Consider the following 23,129-nt stretch of genomic DNA (forward strand, 5'->3'; position numbering starts at 1 on the left):
GCGTTAACTGCAGACACCGGAAGAAGATGTGTTTTCGTGTGTCAAACGACGATCGAGCCAACGCCGGATCGAGCTAGTAGCTGTTAGCTATTAGCTGTTTCGTCTCTAATTTCGCCCTCATAAGAGATTATGCGCGACTGATCTTCAAGTAAGATGGCAACTAACAACATTGTGATTAACTACATTTAACAACAGACTGACATTATTTTCTTTTTGGTGATATAATGCGAGTATTTACATCATATACCGCTAGCTTCTGCTAATGAAAGCTTGTTTTCGCGGTGTATTTTTTTAAGCATGTTTTGTATATTGGTATTAGGAATAACAAACAGTTTCAACTGTTTATATTTTAATCGTTTTAGTTGATATTAGCATGTTTAATGGATATTATTAATATCGTTGACCTTATATCGAAACACTCGTAGGTTAACGGGGTGTGATGATGGGTTGATAAAATAAAGCTCTCAGTTGCATCTCGGATGTTATATATTTTGAATATCACTAGATAACAATCTCAGCAGATACTCTTTTTAGGTGTACTATGTCACTTGTTAAATTATCTTAGTTGTATGTCTGTTGTGTTATGTAGAGATGTCTATGTCCCACCTTTATGGACGGAGAGGGGAGGAAGAAGAGGAGGAGGGTGTGGAGATTGAGAGCTTCGAGGTGACAGACTGGGATCTGGCCAACGAGTTCAACCCAGACCGTCGCAGATTCAGGCAGTCAAAAGAGCAGGCCACCTACGGCATCTGGGCTGAGAGAGATTCAGATGAGGATGAGAGGCCAAGCTTTGGAGGAAAGAAGTAAGTCATTAGAGGTTTGGGTTTATTGCTCATCTGATGCCCAGTCTTTTATCATCGCAAGAGGAAGTAGAAGTTGAGAACACCAATGTATGCCTTATTTTATAGGTATTATTTAAATTTGTTCACTGCAGATCGAAAGACTACACCCTTCCAGTGAACTTTGTGAGTGGTGGACTGCGTAAGAGTGCAGCTGAGGAGAAACAGCAACAAAAAGAAGGAGACCATGATGATTATGATGATGATGATGATGACGTGCCACCAGCCCCTATTCCTCCTCGTGGCACTGCACCCAAAAAACTGCAGATGGTAAACATGTATAATTTTAGCCCACAGTAGTTAAATTTGCGATTGGAAAATGTATGAACATGATATGAATGTATTACAAATGTGTTATTGGCAGGGTAATTTCAGCAGGAACCAGACACAGAGGTTTGCAGGAGGCATACAGTCTGGAAAAGGCATCGGTAACTGGGAGAAGCACACAAAAGGAATTGGACAGAAACTTCTTCAGAAAATGGGATACCAGCCAGGCAAAGGCTTGGGCAAAAATGCACAAGGTGGGTAAGACTGAGTGACTGTCATTGAGGTGGTGAATAACATTTCAAGTTTTACAGAATATATACTGTAAATAAGAGTTAATGTATATGTCATTATTGCTGCAGGAATTGTCAACCCCATTGAGGCAAAGCTCCGTAAAGGCAAGGGAGCAGTGGGTGCTTATGGCAGTGAGCGAACACAGCAGAGTCTTCAGGATTTTCCTGTGGTGGACTCAGAAGAAGAAGAGGAAAAGGTAGTGATGGCCAAAATGTCTTTGCTCTTGTTTCCAACAATATCAAATTTTAGATTATATAGTAAAAGTGATATTCTGGAGTCAGTCAGCACTACTTTTTTTTGTCACTTCCTGCCTGCGTAGGAGTTTCAGAAGGAGCTTGGCCAGTGGCGTAAGGATCCTGCAGGGTCTGCAGGAAAGAAGAAACCCAAGTATTCTTATAAAACTGTAGATGAGCTAAAGGCTAAGGGCAAACTGGTAGGACGAAGCACAGCAACATCTGCTGGAGAGCTAGCACAGGTCAAGGTAAGTTTGAAAATACTCCTTTTTAACATTTTTCTTTAGCTTTTCTTATCTTACCTCTTGCTGATCAGGCTGATTTACTGAAAAACCCTGAGGAACTTAAGTTGGCTGTATTTACTACACATTTCTGTGGATGTATTTTCTCAATCCCATGTCTTTAATTGTCACTAGGTGATAGATATGACTGGAAGGGAGCAAAAGGTATACTACAGTTACAGTCAAATGACCAACAAGCACAGTGTTCCGGATGAAGGCCCACCAGGCATTTCCACCAGGGATCAGAAATCATCTGGCTTTGGTTTGCCCGAACTTGAACATAACCTGCAGTTGCTGATAGACCTTACGGAGCAGGACATATTACAGGTATGAGGTGTATAAGTAAGTCTGCACTTGTTTGATGATATTGTGCTTTCTTTTATTTGTCCATTTACCACTCTGCTTTTTCTACCTCTCTCACATACTAATCATTTCTGTTATGTCATCGTATCTAACCTTGTTTTAGTCCGCCAGACGACTGCAGCATGAAAAAGATGTAGTTGTGTCACTGAGCCACGAGTCAAAAGCACTGCGGAGCAGACTGGACGCAGAGCAAGATGCCATTCAAAGAATGGAGGCCATACTGGAGCTGGTGGACCGGTTTCCTTCTGGGGAGACTGCACCTGGGGAGGGACCAACCCTGCAGGTGCATATAATGTGAACACAGACTAGTAGCCACAGTTATTTGACTGTTTTAGTTTATTGATGTCTCTTCTCAAATCCAAAAACCTGATTCATTTAAGTGCTTTCCTTTGTCTCTGTTCAGGAGTGTGCCCATATCTTTGAATCATTACAAACAGACTATTATGAAGAATACAAGACAATGGGATTAGCAGATTTGGCTGTAGCTGTTGTTAATCCATTACTCAAAGAGAAACTTCGTTCCTGGGACCCACTGAAGGTATACCTTTCTAATCACCCTCCAAGTAACAATGCATGGTCGTAATTTAATTTATTCATCAAATTCTGAGTAACCATTCTGGGATTTATTTTTATTTTTTTTCAGGACAGTGCTTATTGTCTGGAAGACATTGGTCAGTGGAGAGCAATCCTTGAATCTAGAGACATGCATTCCAGTGCTCCTGATTCAAATATGGACGCTTACCACAGGTAATTTCAAACAAAGTACACATTCAACTGTGCTAATGAGTAAGTACAGATACATTTTATTAAGTAAATATTATAGCTTATAGTATACAAATAGTACGGTTTATAAGTTATGTGTTTACATGTGTCCTTTCTTTCAGGCTTTTGTGGGAAGTGTGGATCCCAGTGATGCGGTTATGTGTGTCAGGCTGGCAGCCCCGCACAGTCGGGCCAATGGTAGATTGTGTTGAAGTGTGGGCTCCTATTCTTCCCCTGTGGATTCTAGATCACCTTTTAGAGCAGCTGATCTTACCCCGGCTACAGCGAGAGGCGAGACAACTATTTCCTTTTAAAGATGCACTTTCATAGTACTAGTAATTTAAACCTACTAACGTTTGTCACTTTGTCTGATAGGTGGACAACTGGAACCCTTTAACTGACACAGTGCCCATCCACTCCTGGATCCACCCCTGGCTGCCTTTGTTCCAATCGCGTTTAGAGCCTCTGTACCCGCCCATCAGGAGCAAACTGTCCAATGCATTGCTGCGGTGGTATCCCAGTGACACCTCAGCCCGCCTCATCCTGCAACCATGGAAAGATGTTTTCACTCCAGGTGCATGGGAGGCCTTCATGGTGAAAAACATAACCCCAAAGCTAGGTCTGTATTCATTCATCAGTGCTACCTGAAGAATACTACAGCAATAGGATAAAATGTATTTCCCACTCTCTGACAATGATTTTTTGTTTCCCACCACAGCATTGTGTCTGGAAGAGTTGGTTATCAACCCTCACCAGCAGCAGATGGAGCCATTTCACTGGGTGATGGACTGGGAGGGCATGCTGTCCCCATCGAGTCTTGTGTCTCTGCTCGACAAAAACTTCTTTACAAAGTGGTTGCAGGTCAGTGTACAGGTTTGCATCTCAAAGAGTTATTGAGATGCTGTTAACCCATGTGATTAATCTTTTTTTGGTGATTATAGGTCCTGCGTTTATGGCTGGGCAACAGTCCCAACTATGAGGAAGTCACTGAATGGTACCTTGGCTGGAAAGGCATGTTCAGTGAAATGTTGTTGGCACAGCCACTCATAAAGGAGAAGTTCAGTGAAGCTTTGAAGATCCTGAACAATGCAGTGTCTTCAGGCATGGGTCAGTATAGCACACGGTCTCAGGAGTTAAAGATGCTACATGTAAAATATGTACAACAGCAACCTTTTAGCAATTTAAATGGCCACTGCAATCCCAGATTAAAACACTGGACTCTCCGAACTCACCAACAGTTTGTGAAACACAGAAATAAGACATGTAATTTTCCTATCGTTTGTTTTAAACCTATTTGACTAATGTGTCAGGAACGGATGGAGATTTAGAGCGTTCTCCAATTTGTTTTGATCTAGTCACTTATGTGATCATTTATGTGTTAATATAATAGATTTTTTTGTATGCATGTCACCTTTTAAAGAGATTGTGGTGATTCACCATATTCTGTATTGTCCCCAAAACATATTACAAAAACATGTTTTGTATCCACAGGTGGATATATGCAACCCGGTGCAAGGGAGAACATCGCATATCTCACCCAGACAGAGATGAGGAAGGACTTGCATTACGAAGCGATGCAGGAGCGCAGAGATGCCGAGAGTGTGACTCACAGGGGCATCGGCATCGGCACTAGCGGCCAACCGCTCTTTAAAGATCTTGTTCAGGGCAAGGCAGACGAAAACAACATTGTCTTTATGCCTTTAATGGCCAAACGGCATGAGGGTAAACAGCTGTACACTTTTGGGCGTATCGTCATCTACTTAGATAGGGGGTTTGTGTTTGTGCAAGGAGAGAAGACTTGGGTGCCCACGTCTTTGCAGAGTCTGATTGATATGGCCAAGTGAGAGTGCACTGACCGATTTTTGTCAGGTGTAAAAGAGTGTGAGCTGTTTTCTTGCCCAAGGACCACTGAGCTACCCCCTCAGCCCCTGTTGTTTGTAACACCAGTTATTTGAGACTAATAAATCTTTGTAAAACTGTTGGGAAATGTAAATAATAAACTCTTTTTGAATATATGTGGTTTACTTGGTTTCTGTTAAAATCAGCGATCAGATGCAAATATGTTAAAGCACTTGCATCATATAAAATGTATATATATATATATATATATATGTGTGTGTGTGTGTGCTCAGAATTGACTTGTAAGAGTTTTCAATCATGTCTTTTGCTACTGATTCTGGAGATTGCTGCATTTGACACAGTGGACCATGAGATCTTGATCTCTGGTTTAGAGAAGTTGGTGGGTACAGCACTAGAGTGGTTCAGGTCCTACTTGACAGAATGAATGAATTTTCTGTGTCAGCTGGTGACTGTATCCTCTGCTCCTCTCTTTATTGAGGTTCCTCAGGGCTCAGTTTAAACCCCCTTTTCTTTTTCCTCTATCTGCTCCCATTTGGAACTATATTTAAGAGGCACAGCAATTAATTCCACTGTTATGCTGTTGTTTAGATGTATAAGATTGGATTGGAGTGGTGATGTGACTGACCTAATCAGTCTAATGGGTATTATTTGTTTTTATAATAATAATAACAATAACAATAACAATGATGATGATAATACAATAAGACATATATTATTATAATATATTTTTTGTAATTATATTTTTTTTTTCTGAATGAAACGCTTGGATTATTTTGCTTCTGAAGGTGGAGCTATACCTTTTTGTCCTGGCAGGGCTTCCGTCCACAGTCGCGCTCAGTTAACGGTGTTACAGGAGAACGTGTTCGATTGCACACAATTTAAGAGTTTCTGACGCATACTTGCCAATTGTGGGTAAGTACATTTGAAAAACTGTTTCATCTGACTCATGCTATATTCATTTAAGTTATGTGCTTGGAAGCACGTCTTTAATATGAGCCGACAAGCTAATGGTTGTTAGCTCCTGAGCTAGTCGGCCTTAGCTTGCTACAAGGCTACAATGCTAACCTTAGCTACTAGGCCAATAGGGGGGCAGTACTGTATTGTTGTGTATAACTTCATTTTGTTTAACAACAACATCATCGCGGTGTAGTAACAGATGGCGTCGGACGCCCTGAAGAAGCGAAAGACGAAGGTTCTTCGCAGTGAAGGAGGAACCCCGGAGATGAAGAGGGGTCGCGCTGAGGGGGATCAGCAGGTAACGACACAACCAACTGCTATGCAGCTATGGCTACGTTCAAACTTACTATATTGTGTACTGGTTTTCATTAATGTATCCTGCGTCTTTTGAAAGTATTCCAAAAAAAAGAAGAAGCCCACATGTGACAAACTAAACATATTTTGAGATTTGATGCCAGGCTACATTGGGGCAGCTGTAGATTAGTAGTACTGAAGGTTGTAGGTTCAGTTCCCCGTCTACATGCCAAATGTGTCCTTTTTAAAGACGCCTAAACGCATGTTGCTCATGATGGCTGTACTGGCAGAATGTGAATGGGTATGAAAGATGATTATAGGAGACGTGCTGTAGTATGAATATTGGTGTGAATTCCAAAAACTAGTCAAGCAGCTTTGAGTGATCTTGCACATGATCTCTCCAACACACTTATGGAAAGGGTGAGGTGAAGGACATTCAGCTGTAACAAGCAATTTCCCCTATAAATTTAAATAAATTTTACACACTACATGGCTGGACTGGTAATCTGTCATACCAGGCATTTTCCCGGTGGGCAGACGCAAGGGGCCTGTAGACAACACAGATCATTTTTCCCCCGTTAAGGCCAGTCACTACTAACGGCCCGAACAGCGGCCCATTGGTTAATTTACTAACACTGGGCCGGCCCAATCATATCTATTATCGTTGGCCGAGACGTAAGGCACGGACAGTGGATCATTTGTTAATTTCCTGTGCTGACACTGGGTTCAAAATAAAGTAGGACTACTAGGGGTATGATGTTCTCCTGATATAGTTTGTCTTTTTTAGGAGTTGCGCGTTTATAATGAGGAGGTGGAGCTGGATGGCAGAGACCCTGAGCAAGACTATCTTCAGTACAAAGAGTCATGTGAGAGTTTGGCCACTCTCATGAATGAGATCCAGGAGCTCAAAGCTAATGGAGCCAAAGAGGGGGTAAGAACCATACTACTAAAAACATCCAGTCTGTTCAGTTATTATAAACTGATTTCATTCTCAATAATATTCCAGTCATTGAAGACTAGCTAAAGTCATTGTGCATCACCGATGAAACAAGTGCAATTGTATTCTTCATTCTCAGTGTGCTGAGGTTGAGCAGAGACGTATGCAGAGCTGCATCCACTTCATGAATCTGAAAAAACTCAATCGTCTGGCTCATATGCATCTCAAGAGAGGCAGAGATCTAACACATGAGGTAAATCCCAAGCAACTTTTAATTACTGTACTGTTTGAATGAGATATTAAAGAAATACCAGCTTAGTTCAAGTTCAGTTTTTTTTTCATTAATATGTGAAAAAAGTGCTTCCTCAACTCCTTTTTGTGCTGATGGAGGGAAGGTAGTTGAACACTGAGCACGTTGTATCCAACACCTTACTGCAGTGGCTGCCACTGTCAGCAAAAATAGTTTGTACACGCTCAGGTTTTTATTTTGGATTCAATGCCAGTTCTTTTTGTTGATAATTTCTTTTATTGAATCCCGATTTGGCACTTTGTTTTCTTTCTTTTTTCCAGGATCATCTAAGTTGTGTTTGCAAAGTAACATTGAGCAGCATGTTTTGTTTTTTTCTTAGGCAAAGCAGAAGGTGGATGTACTGCATCTTCAATTGCAGAACCTGTTGTATGAAGTCATGCATCTTCAGAAGGAGATCAGCAAGTGTCTAGAGTTCAAGTAAGTACAAATCTTTTCACTAGATTTGAGCAGCTTTTAGCTTTTGTGTGCCGAAAATGTATTTGATATTTAACTGTTAACTCCTGTATTACTGTCCCAGGTCTAAACACGAGGAGATAGACTTGGTACCTGTGGAAGAGTTTTATGAGGGGGCTCCGCAGGAAATTTCCAGGCCCCACCTCACAAAAAATGACCCCCACCAGCTCACATTGGCTCGACTAGACTGGGAGCTTGAACAGCGAAAGAGGTGCGCAAACCTGCATGCATCTTTTCTATATTCTACCATGTTATGGTCTGGAAGCACAAAAAGCATTTGTTTTAAATATTATTGTTTTCATACAGGTTGGCAGAGGACTACAAAGAGTCCCAGGCCACTAAGGAGAAGACCCAGAAGACCATCGAGGAGAAGAAGGAACATCTGACAAGCTTACAACCGGGGCTGAATGCAATCATGCAGGTATAAAGTCAGTTATCAAGGTTTTCATTTCATTGTAATACAGGTAACATTTCTGGGGGCTTTTTTAGCCTTTATTAGTTTGGACAGATTAGTGTGAAAGGGGGTAAGAGAAGGGGAAGACCCACAGTGAATCATTGCAGTTGGAATCGAACCCACGGGACACCAGCTCTACCAACTGTGCTATTCTGCCGTGGATTCTCTGAATAATGGTATGATTTCTGTGTGGTTCTCTTCCTCAGGCCTCTCTGCCAGTGCAGCAGTACCTAGCTATGCCTTATGAACAGACACAGAAACAGACTGAGATCTCCCGCCATCTCCCTCCACCACTGTATGTCCTCTTTGTTCAAGCAAATGCCTATGGACAGGCATGTGGTGAGTATTCATTTCAGAGTGTTTCTGTGTCAGACATTGACTATGTACCTAATGTGTGTGTATATATGGTCGTTGTCTTTTGATTGCAAAAGAAACTCCCACTGTGAAGCCTCAAGATTTTCAAATTGGCCGGTGCCATGTCCGTTTTTGAAACTAAAAGTCTCCAGGCGTCACCTGCAACCAGGCACTTATTGGACAATACTTGCTGTCAGTCACACTGGTGTTAACTCATGTGCCATGTTTATCATCGATTTTCCTCAAAATAGGAATTTACAAAATTTACGTCATGCACCATTTTAAGAAGACCTGAAGCTAACTGCTACCCTTGTCTTATTTTCTGGACTTCACTTTTCAAACGGGAAGACTACATCCATTTTTATGTACAGTCTATGATTTCAAGACGGTGTTGAGTTTTGATTGACAGTGGTTTGTGTTTGTTTCCATTTCAGATAAAAACTTGTGCGTGTCAATCAACGGTGACGTGGATGAAGCCAAGGCTTTGTCTAAACCCCCAGAAGATTCTCAGGGTATAAACACCGCTATACCTTTCTGCCATCATACTTTGTTGTTCAGTTCATTTTGTCTGTTGTACAGGTCTTTAAAATGTTCTGTTGTTTTATCCAGATGACGACAGTGATTCAGATGCAGAGGAAGAGCAAGAGAAAACGGTGAGTCTCAGACACACACACACACTCAGGTCAATGAGTGCAGCGGTTCTTAATAAACCTATTTCTGCACTGGACATACAAACTCTCCCTGAAGCCCGAGCTGTCACACTTTGTGGTCTGATAGGTTGGAGAGCAGCATTTATCGATCACTTCCTGCATCTAAAGGATTGCCAGTTGGGACGATTTTAGAAGTGCTTTCCAAGAATTGGCAAAGTGACTGTAATCTGACCCCAGTTTGGCCACTTACAATATGTAACCCACTTTTTCTCATCAGACCTTCACTTAATACCTTTCACCCTTCTCTTTGGAATTCAACTGCTCCAGCTCTGGAGATGAAGCCATTATCATGTTTCTCCTATAATCAGCTGAAATTTGATGCAGTGTTTTACTAATTTATTTGATACGCCACAATATCTAACACGCTTTTTTGCTGTATTTCCTACCATCTCACGTTTCCATTGTTTTTTTTACTGTCTGCTGTTTCACAGAAGAGGAGACGGCCAACTGCTGGAGGCCAGCTGGACGACAAAAGACGAGAGATGCTGAAAAGACACCCTCTGTCCCTCTGCTTAGACCTCAAATGCAAAGGTAACATTACAAGAGTATGTTGCAGTGCCAAATAAATGAAAATATATGGACTGAAAGGATTAGCTGATGGCCCTAATGTAAGATAATGTTTTTAGTTTTTAAAAAATGGGATGAGTTCATTTATTAGATATTCTGTTTGATAGAGTGAGTATGAATATAACTAGTCTTTGAAATAGTGTGTGATAATTGATAATTAAAAATAAAAATAGTGTCTGTGCACTTCCTCCCCTTCACCAACTTATTCAGGAGCTTCATTTAGATGATGGAGGTACATAGTTTATTTCAGATTGAGCAAACACCAGTTTGAGCTACTTTGTTTTCCAAAAGGATGACATCATTGCAATGAGTGCCAAAAAATGTTTTTATGCAAATATGGTCCACGTGAATGTCCTCTTCTTCTGTTGCCAGTCTAGAAGTTTTTTTTGAGTCCCATCCATAGTCAAACTGAAAGAGTTGGTTATCATTTTGAGTGTTTTGTTGCTCATGTGTAACCTTCAGGAGTCTCTAAGTAGTTGTGTATTATCATCTTTATAGCATAGGTACATTCATGACAAGTAAAATAGGTGCAGCTTTCACAGATGATGACCAAAGTCTGAAAAGTATTAACCGACATATAATTCATAGCTAGACTTAAACCTGGAGAATGCATGTTTTTAAAATGAACAATGCCAGAACCCTTCACAATCGACACTCTCTTTTTAATCAGTGTCAGACAGGTGAAAACATCTGCCCATTTCCTGTCTTTAGTCAGCACATTTAAGACTACATATTAACAAGTCATTCCTGTACATACTGTGAAACAAACTATACTAATTATACGCATCAGCTGGATATGATGTTTTGGCATGTATGTAAGAAAACATGACCACGCTCAGTGTTTAAATTACATATTGACATCTTGTGTTCCCTCTGCTGGCGATAAAAGGAATAGTGACAAATTACATGGAGACCTGCATTGCAGACGTAACTCTACCAAGGGGAGGGGGAGAGGGGTGAGAGAGATGTTTGCAGCATCGTGGCTCTGCAGCACCTACAAAAAAGCTGGAAAGGATATTTTCTCTGCAATGTTCTGCTTTTATTCCTAGAAGCTTCCTTCTCCTCAGTTATCCTCCCTGCTGCAGCAGACATTTTATTGCGGTAGAGGAAGAAACTCAAGCAGCACTAGTGTGTGTGTGACATAGTGTCACTGAGTTCACTGCAGAGTGTGAAAGATGACCATAAGCGAAGCATGTGTCCCCGGGGCGCTGCTATCTTCCATCGCAGCCGCACCTTTTCTTGCTCTCTAATGCTCTGCAGTGTAAAGTAATCCCTGGGGTGCGTTCACTGGGATGATGAGTGGTCGTCTTATAGTATTGAATTAGGCTAGTAATGGATTAGTTTGTTACCATGCGTTATCCACTATGTCTCCACAGATGGCAGCGTCCTCCATCTCTTCTTCTACTACCTGATGAATCTGAACATAATGACAGTCAAGACCAAAGTCTCTACCGCCACAGACCTAAGCACGGCCATCAGTGCAGGGTGAGTGTACACGTGTGTTCACCTAAACATTCCCCCCTCCCTCTCTGTGTTTATGAAGGAAAGGTCAGATGATTGTTTTTTTTTTTTCTTCTTCTTCTGCAGGGATTTGTTGAAATCAGACACTCTGCTCAGCTGTCTCTACGCGGGTGACCAGGGACGGGAAACACCCAATCCTGCTAATCGATACCAGTTTGACAAAGTCGGGTGAGTTAATAAGATGTTGTTATAATCACATTAGAATTATAACCCACCCCTAATGGGCAAAAGGTTCTGACTGGAACCACATTCACACATGAAGGTTGAGATTTAAAAATGTAGTGTGTAATATAATAAATGTCCATCATAATTAAACTATTAACTAAGTCTATCAGCTCCTCACGACTCGTGTTTCTCATTGATCTTAATAACCTGTGTACTTCCTGGATCTTTGTGGTGATACAGGAAATAAACTCACAGGTTCTAACCTCCTTTTTTAGGATCGTTTGCTTTGCTGATTATCTGGAGGAGCTGGGCCATCCCTACAAGTGGGTTCAGAGTCTTGGAGGATTACATTTTCCTAGTGATGTAACAGAGGTGAGTGCTTGTGTTGAGTAATATCCCAGCACAATGACTGTGTGTGTGTGTGTGTTACAGGTGTTTGACGCCAGTATGTGTTTGTTGTGTTTTTTTCTCCAGGCTGTGTGTGTGGGCAGTTCTCTGAGTGCCAGCCACATGGAGAACTCCATGAAGCTGCTGCGGGCCCGAGTCCAGTCCCGCTTGGCTTTGCACAAACAGTTTGCCTCCTTAGGTACGTTACTTTTCCTACATTAAACATCTCCTAATGACGACGAAATTAATTTAAGATTGAGGTTGTTTGTCCTCCTGTCCTCAGAGCACAGCATCATCCCCGTCTCCAGTGAGTGTCAGCACCTCTTTCCTGCCAAAATCCTCTCCCGTTTAGCTCGCTGGACCACCATCACTCAGGAGGAGTATATGGTAAACACAAACGCACAGTTTTGCATCTCTGTTTTTATCTGATCTTAGCCTGGAACTCAACCAGTTCCTCAGTAGGACCAGGTTTTGTTCCCAATTGCCAAGAAAATACAAATGTCTCACTGTGACATTTCTCCCTTCAAGGAACTACCATATACATGTCATGTGACTGAGGCTGGGCTGGCAAAGGAGACTGATCTGTACTTTATGGGAGTGATTGAAAGAGGCACAGGTAGATACTCGTCACTGAAGTGGCTGTTATTGATCACATGATTTGATTTAATAAATAAACTATATCTGTTTCTTTCTTCTCAGCTCGTCTCCAGGCGGCAGTGGTGCTCAGTCCCCGTTACCCAGAGATCTCTCCAGTTTTCTCCCTCTCTCTCAGCTGGAAGGGAGAGCGCACTGGACGCACCGATGACAACCTCCGTGTATGAACACCTCAATCATTGATATTTGGCATTATTTACCCACAAGCTACTTCTCTGATGCTGTTTGAGCAAATGTTTTGATCCTTGTTTTGCTTCTCTTACTGACGACACATGGCTCTTTGCACTCTGACTCGCCTTTAGGCCATAGAGAGTGAGGTCAATGTGTTCAGAAACGAACTGCAGGGACCTCGTCCGGGGCACCAGCTCTTGACCAACCAGTTTGTCCGCCTTTGTGTCTGCCTGGATGTGTATTTGGAGACGGAAGAACACGACGATGGCATGGAAGGACCGCGAGAGTTCCCCCGTGAAAAGATGTGCTTGCGCACCGTCAGGTACAGTTTTATAAAAATGGTGTCAACAATGAGACGCTAGGTTATGTTTCCATGCACAAAGTTGACTGCGTCATTTTAACTGGACGTACTATCCTTTTCCCAGTATACAAGGGCTAGCGGGGAATCAGTTTATTGAACAACGTGTGCCAGCCTCTTCTCCACTATGTGGTGATATTCCCCCCTTTCAGCTCGTTAGTATAAGGCAGTTTCCAGTTTAGCTGGCAGCTAGTTGTTAGCATGCGGAACAGGGAGTCTTCCTACCATCCATTAATTAAAGATATTTAATCATTTGACCTGACGGTGCATAAACTCTGTTTCCTCATCAGTCAGCAAATTTACCGGTCGGAATTTTGCCACATTTTTCTTTCTGTTTAAGTACAGTTCAGTTTGATTGAGGTGTATTTTAAAAGTCTGGGTTAAGTTGGACCAATAATATGTAAAGATACTGACTTACTAGATAAACTTGTGTTTCTCACTGCCTCACTTTTTCTCACTGCCTCTTTAAATTTCAGGGGACCAAATCGTCTGAAGCCGTTCAAGTACAACCATCCTCAGGGCTTCTTTAGTCATCGCTAAACCTCTGATTCTCCCTGCTGTACTCACCAGCTGTCTGTCTGTAACTAAGCTTACCTTTGTGACTCAGACACTCAACTTTATCTTTTTTTTTAGTCTTTATACCAGTCTGCAAATAAAAGAACACTTGGATATTTTCATGAATACGTGTGTATCTGGTCTTTTTATTTTTGTTGCTTTGGTGTGCACTCCCTTCTCTACCCTTTACTTCTTCTTTGCCGCTCTATTTATAGCTGTTGTCTGCTACAGCTGATTATTATGCTATTGTCGTGCAGTGCTGGTGCAAGCTGAGTCATTTCCACTGATAGCCATGTCTGTGGAATATGATATTTGGTGCATCTTCTACAGTTGACCTTTAACTACTCATTTGCTCTCCTGGTGGCAGCAGTGGTGATGAAAATGCTCCACTGCTGGTGATTGTGACAAAAGTGTAACCTCTATTTTTGATTAGGATCAAAAAGGAAAAACATAAAAATGGACGTAGTCTTCCATTTTGTGCCTCTAAACCAAACCGAAAGTAACAATATACTGAATTGCCACAGGTGGGCGACTTCACTATTTTCTATAGAGAATAGAACTCTGTCGGAAAATGTGTTGATTTCTCTCTTGATTTACAAAGTCAGGAAACATTTTCCTGAGTAGATAATCAATCTCTAGTTTAAACTATTCAATAGAACGTGATGTTGATTTTGTAAGTCAATAGATAATAACGCATGACTCGTGAGTGGACACCGGTGTGATTAACACCTGGAATCATTCAGCAGGAGCATGTTTTCGGACGACTTCTCTGAATTTCAGTTTGTAAAATGGCACCGACCAAGTCGTGAATCTCAAGGCTTCAGAACAGCAGGTAACTGGACTGTCGGCCTCCTGGATGCTACCTAATCCACAACGTTGCTTAATGGATGAACTTGTGTGTAATAAAGAAAAAAAAATGCCAGTGTTAGGGCTGTAATGACAATCGATGAATCAGTTTGAGTGTTTTTCTTGATCATTAAAACAAGCGCTCCAGCTAAGATCATTAAAATGAATAGTTGTAAAACACCAGAGGGGATATTTTTTGAGAGTTTGACAACTATAATTATTCAATATCCTTTAAAATTTGAATGACAGATTTTATCACTGGACAGTAAAACATCTCTTTAAACTTGCACATTCAAGTAAAGATTCAAAGATTTCGAACTGAACTACAGCGTAGAAACAAACTCTGGGTAAATGCTCTAATGCAGTAGGAGGCAGATTTGTTCCCAATAAGATAAATTTGCTCTCTCATTATCCTCCTCGTCCTCACATAATACTTCACACACTGGTGTAGTGACATTAGATTAAGATGGAGCGAGAGATAAGGTGACTCATTATTTAATTGATGATTTTTTTTTTTCATTTTCTACACACTCTGGTCACTAACCCTGTTCTATTCAGTAGAACAGTATTTCCATCAGAGGACAACTTGTTGTACCACAGTTTGAGAACCATGGTCTTCAATGATATATCTTGCCCACCTCTGTTACACATATATATAAAAGTTAAAGGACAAAAAAATTGCGTCCCATTAAATGAAATTCATCCTGTTCAGTTCCCCTGAGCGTACGTTTGACTGTCTTGTTTTGTCCGTGGTCTCCCTCGGGAAAGGGATTTCTACTGTGTCTCAAGAGACTCCCTGCTTAAATAAAGGTTAAGTAAAAAATGAAATTGAGTGAGAGCAAAGAGCACTGCTGCTGCTGCTGCTGCTGATTAATACATGAACTTGGTCTGTGAGATGCTGATGCTGATGATGACGTGGGTGCAGTGGCTGCTGCTGTGGCTGGGAACAGCCCCCCTCCTTCACCGCAATGCAGTGCACTTACAGCTTTTACCTTTCACTCGCACAATAATCAGCAATTGTCGTTTCATCCACACGGCGGTGAACACTCAGGTGAAATGAAACAGCCCACGAAAAACTCTGGATTTTTCACTCTTTATTTACTGTTTCACGTTGCATATTCTCAGCAGTTTATACAGAGCACAGTCATCTTTGTCTTTAGCATTGCAGACCAGTGGAGTGAGACGGTGCAGTTCACGCTGCATTAAGGTGCACAACAAGCAAACATTTCAAGTCTTAAACTGATGTGCGTGTGTAAATATAATATAGACATTTTGTATCTCCTTAAATATACACTTCTATATTCAACATGTGTCACAATCTTTAACTCATGGTGGTGTTTTTGACATCGGTACAGCAGGCTCCTGCCATCCCCGTCAGTGGGATTCAGTTTAAATGCACTTGTTTAATCGTCAAGGGCACTCGTCACATTCAGATGGAAGAGTTTAGAGCATTCTGCATTCACTACAGTCATACATCAGAAGCATCAGGGATGTGTTATGGCCATACTGAGGGCGCAGTGGGATTATTTGCTACAGAAAGCACTATTGCTTACATACTGTTACCTGCTTTTATGTGAACACTACAGTGTCAGTCTAAACGGCTGGTTACCTCCAGCCTCTCGGCCCTGCCTTCCCTTATAGTTTCTTTGGCATCTCCACCACTCCAGCTTCTCGCTTTCACTTCTTGGTCTTCTCCTCCTTGCTCTCCTTTGACTCGGTGCTGGAGGATTTCTCCGCCTTGCCTTCGTCCTTCACCGCCTTACTCTCTTCTTTACTTGTGTCCTTCTTCTCCTCTGGCTTCTTCTCCTCTTTCTTGCTCTCTGCTTTTTCAGGCTCGGCTTTAGGTGCGGGCTTCTCCTCTGGCTTCTTCTCCTCTGGTTTCTTCACCTCTTTCTTGCTCTCTGTTTTCTCAGGCTCGGCTTTAGGTGCGGGCTTCTCCTCTGGCTTCTTCTCCTCTGGCTTCTTCTCCTCCTTCTTTCCCTCTGTTTTCTCAGGCTCGGCCTTAGGAGTGGGCTTTGCCTCCGGCTCGGCCTTCTCTGATTTTGGAGCAGAAGGCTTCTCCTCTTTCTGGGTGCTCTCTTTGGCATCAGGCTTTGGTGCAGGCTTATCTTCTGCGGGCTTACTAGGAGCAGCAGGTTTTGAAGCATCATCTGTCTTTGGTGCTTTATCTTCTTTGCTCTCCGTCTTTGCGTCAGGTTTGTCTTCCTTCTCTGCTGCTTTGCTCTCTGGCTCTTTCTTCTTTGGTTCCTGCTTCTTCTCCTCCTCCTTCACAGGTTGTTCTTTCTCCTTGTTATCTTCCTTGACGGGCTGAGGCTTCTCCTCCTCCTTCTTCTCCTCTTCTTTGGCGGGGGCAGGCTTTGCCTTCTCTTTCACTGGAGACTTGGGTTCAGGGGATTTGGATTCAGGGGATTTGCTGGGTGGGGATTTTGACACGGGTGATTTTGGTGCAGGTGACTTTGAATCATCTCCTGCAGGGGATTTAACTGCAGGCGACTTTGCAGGTGATTTGGCTGCTGGTGATTTAGATTCTGGTGACTTTTGTGGTGATTTAGATTCTGGTGATTTATCAGTAGGAGATTTAGGTTGTGGGGATTTTGACGGAGGGCTTGCAGCCTTTTCTGGGGATTTGGGCTGCTCTTCTTGCTCCTCTGCTTCCTCTTCCTCTGCCTTCTCATCTCCTTCACCCTCCTCTTCTTTCTCTTCCTCTCCCTCTTCCTCCTTGTCTTCTCCCTCTTGACCTTCCTCTTCTTCCTCTTCTTTGGTTTCCTCTTCTTCCTCCCCTGCCTCCTCCTTTTCGTCCTTTTCCTCCTCGTCTGCTTCCACGGTGACCTCTGTCACCTGGGTCTCGTCAGTCTGTTCCTCCACAATGACGGTGTCTGAGATCTCGTCTCCTTTCACTTTCAGGTAAGCAGAGACTCTGCCTTCAAAGTAAGAGTACGGAGCTCCTCCTGACACAAAGCGCTTCTCCTCGCCTTCCAGCAATTTCCTGATGCAAAGACAAACATTGTGAAACGAGGCCTGTAAATTGTCAACAGAGAATAAGACGGGATTTAACCACACACTGACGAACCTGTAAGCTGCTATCTCAATATCCAGAGCCATCTTCACATTCAGCAGGTCCTGGTAGTCCTTTAGTTGACCGGCCATCTCCCACTTGGTGGTTTTCAGCTCATTATCCAGCTGATTGATGGTCTCCTGCAAAGATGTAAGCAGACACAGGTGAAATGTGACGTAAGATGTTTGCAGTTTGGATGGATTTTTCCTGGGTGATGTGATGAGTGAGATGTCTGTATGCCTGTAGCGAGTTGAGGTCATCATGGTGTCTGTCTTCGCTCTCCATGCGCTGCCTCTCCAGTGACTCCTTGGTTCCTCGGAGAGTCTCCAGCTCGATGGTGCGGCTCTGGAGCTGGCGGCGGTACTCGGCAATCTCTTCCTGGCTCCCGCGGATGGCATCGTGGTTAGTCCTGGCTGTTTCAGACAGGCGATCCATGCGGACTAAAGGGAGCACAGACAAAAGAGTGTGAAACCCTCACAAACAGTAAAATCTCTTTCTTTTAGCTTTTTAAAAAATGTTATCATTCTATTGTTATCTATAAGTTTTCATCTTGTGTACAGCGGTTTTACTAACCTCTGCTGTTTTTTAAAAAAAGTAGTATATAAATAAAGCTTGACTGGATTAAATAAGTTAAAAGACTGTTTTTATCCCTGCACTGAAGGCCTAAGAGAGCAGACACTCACCACTGGGAGTTCTGATTGACCTTGACAGTGACCATCTGTCACTCACTAGCCTGACTCAGCTTCCTCCCTCGTCCAAGCATGAACGAGCCTCGCTGCTGCAGTCAGCTGGACGTTACAGGGAAGGTCATTCCGTTTGCACCTTTATCGAGTCAGCATGTAAACGACTGCTGACCTCACACGTCAGTGTGTAGAGACCATTAAGTGGAGTGACATACCGTTTTAAAGTGCTGTTTACGTGTAACCCTACTTGGCCTCTAAAGTTTCCACTCTGATGCCACCGTGTCGACTCGAGCAGCCCCAGGAACAGAGCTTCGTCTGCCCCAAACGCCGAGTGACCTTGACGCGACTGGACTGGATCTTTTCAGATCGGTCAACAGACAGAACAAACAGAGGCAGACGTAAACACACATGAGGAGGAGCAAGCAAGAGCACACCCACTGTTACACAGAGTGAGAGTGCAGTCTCCTCTCTCTCTCTCTCTCTCTCTCCTGCCTGCAGTGCTTGCCATAAGTAAAAATGATCATTCTGCGGCAGCAATGCACCCACAGAAAAGCGCATTATTTAAAAATGGGACTCTTGATTTGTCTGTTTATAATAAAAACAGATTATGTTCTAATCTCTTTTTGTACCCCATGTCATTTAAGTTTTTGGCAGCTGTAAAGCATCTGAGGCTCTGCAGCAGGAATGACGTTTAATCTTCAAACTATCAAGCCACTTTGTCCTTTGTTTAGCATTTTTTAGATGAGAATTGTAACCAAATATAAAATAATCACCTAGGATGAGAGACAACTCTTAGATTTACTATGACATGAAATTGCTGTTACTGTTGTCAGGAGCCATTTTAAGTGCCAGTAGAATATAGTTCCTGAATAAAATGTACAATTTACAATTTCTGCTGGACTTTGTTACCAAAAGTTTTCTTAGTACAACATAAACTCCACATTTCTTTAATGTCGACAACCAACTGCTTATATTTACCCTGAGTCATCTAAACTACAGTGAGAGGACATGATACTTTCAGCACCATGGACAGAGAACAGACGCTGCTGTTTGTATTTGCAGTGATTATATCTCTGATTTTGAATCTTAAATTTAACCTTTTAGACCAGTCATTCCAAAGAGAATGGGTCAATGTTATTTTTTGAGTTGTCAAATACATTTGCTGACTTTCCAGCCTTTAACTGAAGATTTATAAAATGTCTTGCTTCATCTATTGAACATGCCTCTAGAAATACCTCGTCGGAATTATCATGTGTTGCAGAAATCGCAGTATAAATGCTACAAATGTAGAATTACATTATATAATTCAGAAACTTGCTCTTGTTGTGAGTTATATTCTTTAAATGGGAACGTGATGAGAGTGTAAAAAGTTTGGCAAACATCACCTTTGAACCATTCCTCCGCGTGCGTCGCGGTCTTGGACGCGTGCGTGTCCAGCTGTGAGCGGATCTCTCGCAGTGCGCTGGTGACGTCCGCTTTGAGCCCGTCTCTCATGTCGAAGCTCACCTCCGCGCCCTGAATCTGAGCCAGGAGGTCGGCCACTTCTTCCTCGTGGTTCTTCTTCAGGAACTCGGCCTCCTCCTCCAGGGCGCGGAGTTTCTTGTCCAGCTCCTGACGCGCCAGGCGGCACTCCTCTGCGTACTTCTTCATGGCGCGGGCGGCGGCGTCCAACTCCTCCCGGTTACGCGCCTCATCCTCCAGCCTGACCCGCAGGTGTTGGATGTCCTCCTCCAGGTGCTCGTGCTCCAGAGCCGCACGCGTCTTCTCCCCGGTCAGCTGCTGCAGCAGAGACCGCAGGTCGCACAGCTCTCGCTCGTAGTGCTCCCCGACCGAGGCGCGTCCGGCCTGGCTCTGTCGCAGCGCAGCCGCCTCTGCCTCCAGGTTGCGGTTGTGCATCTCGAGGTTGCGCACCTTGTCGATGTAGCCGGCGAAGCGGTCGTTGAGAGCCTGCAGGATCTCCTTCTCGCTCCTCCGCGTCATGTCGCCGTTGAAGGTGTCCAGGCTCTCGGTGGTGGAGGGCTGGCTGTACGTGAGGCGGCGGCGCTGCGAGTGGAAGCCGCTGGAGGACACGGACGCAGGCCGAGCCTTGCGGTACGAGGTCGGCCCGAAGAGGTGATGATCCACCGTGAAACTCATGTTGTCCGGTCCAGAGTAGGAGTGACTGCAGCAGGAGGGGGAGCGCTGTGCTTTTATAGGAGGGAAGGAAAAGTGACCAAGTCAGCAGAAGAGCGCACTTCATTTAAAGAGACATCTTTTCTCCACAAAACCACCGCCTCCCTTAACTCTAACCCTCAGCCTGAGGGTGTTCACGAGATTTATTTTATTCAAACTACTTCATTTTATAGGATAAGTGTCACGCTTCACTTTATATCTAATGGGCAAATAAAGTTTTGTCTTTTACTGAAAAGATATAAGTTATGTAAAGCCAGAGTTTGAAGGTTGAAACGTGTTGGTTGATTCAAAAGTTATTAATTCTTAAATATTCTATGGCTATTTTCAATCATATCAACATCAACATCAACATCAACATCATCAACAGTTTCAGTCTCAGGTTAAACCATCACTTTTTAGTGTCAGATACAGCTACCGATATCATAAACTCAAGTAGCTACTGCTACAAAAATATATCAGTCCGATACAGTAATTTTACATCTTTTAAACTATGAAGCTGAAACACATTTGTGCCATTTCGAGCTATTTAAAAGACATAACTGGAGAATTATGTCGTTTAAACAAATAATCTTCTCCCATAAAGAACAAACATGACTCAGCTAAAACGCTGATTTGTATTGCAATGTTCACAGCATGCGCATAGTGAAGCATGTTTTATATTTATATAGGATATTTCTTGTCTGATCCAGTGGTTTTTGATCAGACCGATATCAATACTTATATATCATATCAACACATCTCTGGTCTAAAAGTTTTTTCACCAGTGTTGAGCTTGCAATACCACTTTTTCATGTCTGATACAGATATCACAAACTTGAGTATCTACCGATACCGATACAGACCTTTTAAACTATGAATGTGTTAACAACACATTTGTGCTGTAAACTGAAAGACACAATTATCCAACTGTGTAATGTGAAGAAGAAATAAACAGCCCACAGCATGACTCGGCTGATTTTTTGGATCGTATCAGATTTTACATTTTTATCTGTCCGATATATGATCCAGTGATTCTGACCAGTATCAGACCGATACTGATACTGAGTATCATATCAGCTCATCCCCATGTTTTCACCAAGCACTGATGCAGCATTCCTATATCTCGTTATCCTTTCTTATACATAGTCACATTTGAGGAGGTATCACAGTGTGCGTGAAGTGATGATGTTGGTGTGCAGTGTGTTCTGCTGATGCTCCTCTTACTGCTGCAGTGTGAGTTTGCAGATCCGTGCCATCCCCCGGGAATCCACTCAATTGCTGGGCCATTGACAGACTCTCTCTCTGTCTTTTTCCATTGCTTACACACAAAATGTGTTACTCCCTATTTTCATAATTTTAGCCCCTGCTTCTTTTTGTTGCTGCATGCTCATTAATCCCCAGATGTGCAGATTCATAAACAGTGACTTCACATCAGGGTGTCTGTCCACTGAGCCACGATGATACAGCATTCACACAAAAACAAACGGGGCCCCATCACTGCTGATCTACAGGGATGTCTGCTGTGAGGAGACCGAAGAGCATGCACAGCAGCACCTATCGATTGCTCACATTTAGGGTGAGGGAGTTTATTCTGCAGGCCTAGCTTCGTGGGGGGAATAGTGCACATTTTTCTCTTGAGGTGGGGAGACGAGAACGATCATTCGGCAATTATTCATCCCTGTGAACAAGGGATGTAGGAGAATTTAAATAAAATAAATAAGGAGATAAAGATGGTCGTGGGAAGTTTTATTAGATAGATTATTGTAAATGGGAGAAGAAGCTACCAGATTATAGAGCCTGCATCTTTCCAGTCATTCCGGTACTTAATATTTTATAATAAACTTATTCAAGATTCTTAATCTTTAATTCGTAAACGTCCACTAAAAAAATATAGTAACACTTGGTGAGTTACATTATGGTTTTAATTTTTGTAATAGGGAAGCGATAACAATGGTCAATATGTGTGGGATATAAAGGAGGATGAATTTCAACGTTATATAAAATTTTAATTCAAAACTATTTTAACAAGGCAGTATTAGCCCAGAGGTCTCAAACCCGTGGCTCACGGGCCACATGTGGCCCTCCAATCGATTGTATGTGGCCCGCAACTTAATATAATGTCATAATGAAAACATATATAATCTTTTGTTATAATTGTCACACCTTTAAATGCATTGTATTGAACTTTTCTGAAAATAAGCTTGTTTTTTTTTTAAATTATAGTCTTTCACATATTATTTACATCATTGCATGATTTTATTTGATCAGTTTTTTATTTTTTACTACCTTTCTTTACATAAATGTGGTAAAATGTGTGCTGCTTCTTTTGCACCACATATCACGTCGTCATCTCGTGTCACATCCCTCCCTCCCTCTCCTAACTTCATGTTTTATACATGAGCAGAATGTAGCAGAGAATGCAGAATTCAGCTGCCATGAATGTGAAGATCTCGTGTGTCATATGTCAGCTGGTGTGTTTGTCAGTACCTTCTTATTATGTGAACCAAACAGGAGCTGGAATCCAATGGAAACGGCGTCTGATTCCAGTATATTGTGTGTTATTATGATGTAACGACAACTGACACAACAAAGCCACGGCAGAAACTAACAAAGTATTTGTGAAATTCAACTGTCCATGTAGTTCTAATGGA

General features: G+C 42.5%; 3 protein-coding genes across 4 annotated transcripts; 2 read left to right on the top strand and 1 right to left on the bottom strand.

Moving 5' to 3' along the window:
- The first annotated feature begins 23 nt into the window (after window positions 1-23).
- tfip11 (tuftelin interacting protein 11) lies at window positions 24-5,051 on the top strand. The gene is made up of 15 exons (XM_058637179.1): window positions 24-148; window positions 590-803; window positions 935-1,109; window positions 1,204-1,360; window positions 1,466-1,593; window positions 1,717-1,878; window positions 2,047-2,238; window positions 2,378-2,557; window positions 2,678-2,812; window positions 2,918-3,021; window positions 3,159-3,327; window positions 3,412-3,655; window positions 3,755-3,897; window positions 3,978-4,143; window positions 4,528-5,051. Exons 2-15 carry the CDS (start codon window positions 592-594, stop codon window positions 4,878-4,880), a joined length of 2,520 nt encoding a protein of 839 aa, XP_058493162.1. The 5' UTR covers window positions 24-148; window positions 590-591; the 3' UTR covers window positions 4,881-5,051.
- A 659-nt stretch (window positions 5,052-5,710) lies between these two features.
- Window positions 5,711-13,869, top strand: thoc5 (THO complex 5). The gene is made up of 20 exons (XM_058637292.1): window positions 5,711-5,808; window positions 6,047-6,151; window positions 6,935-7,078; window positions 7,224-7,337; window positions 7,714-7,811; window positions 7,912-8,058; window positions 8,154-8,268; window positions 8,508-8,640; window positions 9,090-9,167; window positions 9,265-9,308; window positions 9,797-9,896; window positions 11,309-11,417; window positions 11,520-11,621; window positions 11,894-11,990; window positions 12,093-12,204; window positions 12,289-12,392; window positions 12,534-12,621; window positions 12,705-12,820; window positions 12,962-13,152; window positions 13,665-13,869. Exons 2-20 carry the CDS (start codon window positions 6,053-6,055, stop codon window positions 13,726-13,728), a joined length of 2,055 nt encoding a protein of 684 aa, XP_058493275.1. The 5' UTR covers window positions 5,711-5,808; window positions 6,047-6,052; the 3' UTR covers window positions 13,729-13,869.
- A 1,799-nt stretch (window positions 13,870-15,668) lies between these two features.
- On the bottom strand, window positions 15,669-20,528 carry LOC131464567 (neurofilament medium polypeptide-like). 2 transcript variants are annotated; one of them, XM_058637127.1, is made up of 5 exons: window positions 19,713-20,528; window positions 17,885-18,084; window positions 17,660-17,784; window positions 16,477-17,575; window positions 15,669-16,380 (listed from the first exon to the last, which is right to left on the bottom strand). In XM_058637127.1, exons 1-5 carry the CDS (start codon window positions 20,461-20,463, stop codon window positions 16,267-16,269), a joined length of 2,289 nt encoding a protein of 762 aa, XP_058493110.1. In that variant the 5' UTR covers window positions 20,464-20,528; the 3' UTR covers window positions 15,669-16,266. The 2 variants fall into 2 exon arrangements, with proteins under 2 accessions (XP_058493110.1, XP_058493109.1); XM_058637126.1 differs by having other exon boundaries at window positions 15,669-17,575; window positions 19,713-20,526.
- Between the last annotated feature and the right edge of the window lie 2,601 nt (window positions 20,529-23,129).

Source organism: Solea solea, chromosome 8 (assembly GCF_958295425.1).
Source record: "Solea solea chromosome 8, fSolSol10.1, whole genome shotgun sequence".
Lineage (NCBI taxonomy): Eukaryota > Metazoa > Chordata > Actinopteri > Pleuronectiformes > Soleidae > Solea > Solea solea.

What these genes read in the sequence shown, in the direction of transcription:
- tfip11 (XM_058637179.1), top strand. Translation starts at nt 592, where the DNA reads ATGTCTATGTCCCACCTTTATGGACGGAGAGGGGAGGAAGAAGAGGAG. An exon ending in GAGAGCTAGCACAGGTCAAG is followed by an intron (nt 1,879 to 2,046) that starts GTAAGTTTGAAA and finishes AATTGTCACTAG; the next exon opens with GTGATAGATATGACTGGAAG. An exon ending in AATATGGACGCTTACCACAG is followed by an intron (nt 3,022 to 3,158) that starts GTAATTTCAAAC and finishes CCTTTCTTTCAG; the next exon opens with GCTTTTGTGGGAAGTGTGGA.
- thoc5 (XM_058637292.1), top strand. Translation starts at nt 6,053, where the DNA reads ATGGCGTCGGACGCCCTGAAGAAGCGAAAGACGAAGGTTCTTCGCAGT. An exon ending in AGCAAGTGTCTAGAGTTCAA is followed by an intron (nt 7,812 to 7,911) that starts GTAAGTACAAAT and finishes TTACTGTCCCAG; the next exon opens with GTCTAAACACGAGGAGATAG. An exon ending in TACCAGTTTGACAAAGTCGG is followed by an intron (nt 11,622 to 11,893) that starts GTGAGTTAATAA and finishes CTCCTTTTTTAG; the next exon opens with GATCGTTTGCTTTGCTGATT.
- LOC131464567 (XM_058637126.1), bottom strand. Translation starts at nt 20,463, where the DNA reads ATGAGTTTCACGGTGGATCATCACCTCTTCGGGCCGACCTCGTACCGC. An exon ending in CGCGGAGGAATGGTTCAAAG is followed by an intron (nt 18,085 to 19,712) that starts GTGATGTTTGCC and finishes TGCTCCCTTTAG; the next exon opens with TCCGCATGGATCGCCTGTCT. An exon ending in ATGACCTCAACTCGCTACAG is followed by an intron (nt 17,785 to 17,884) that starts GCATACAGACAT and finishes ACATCTTTGCAG; the next exon opens with GAGACCATCAATCAGCTGGA.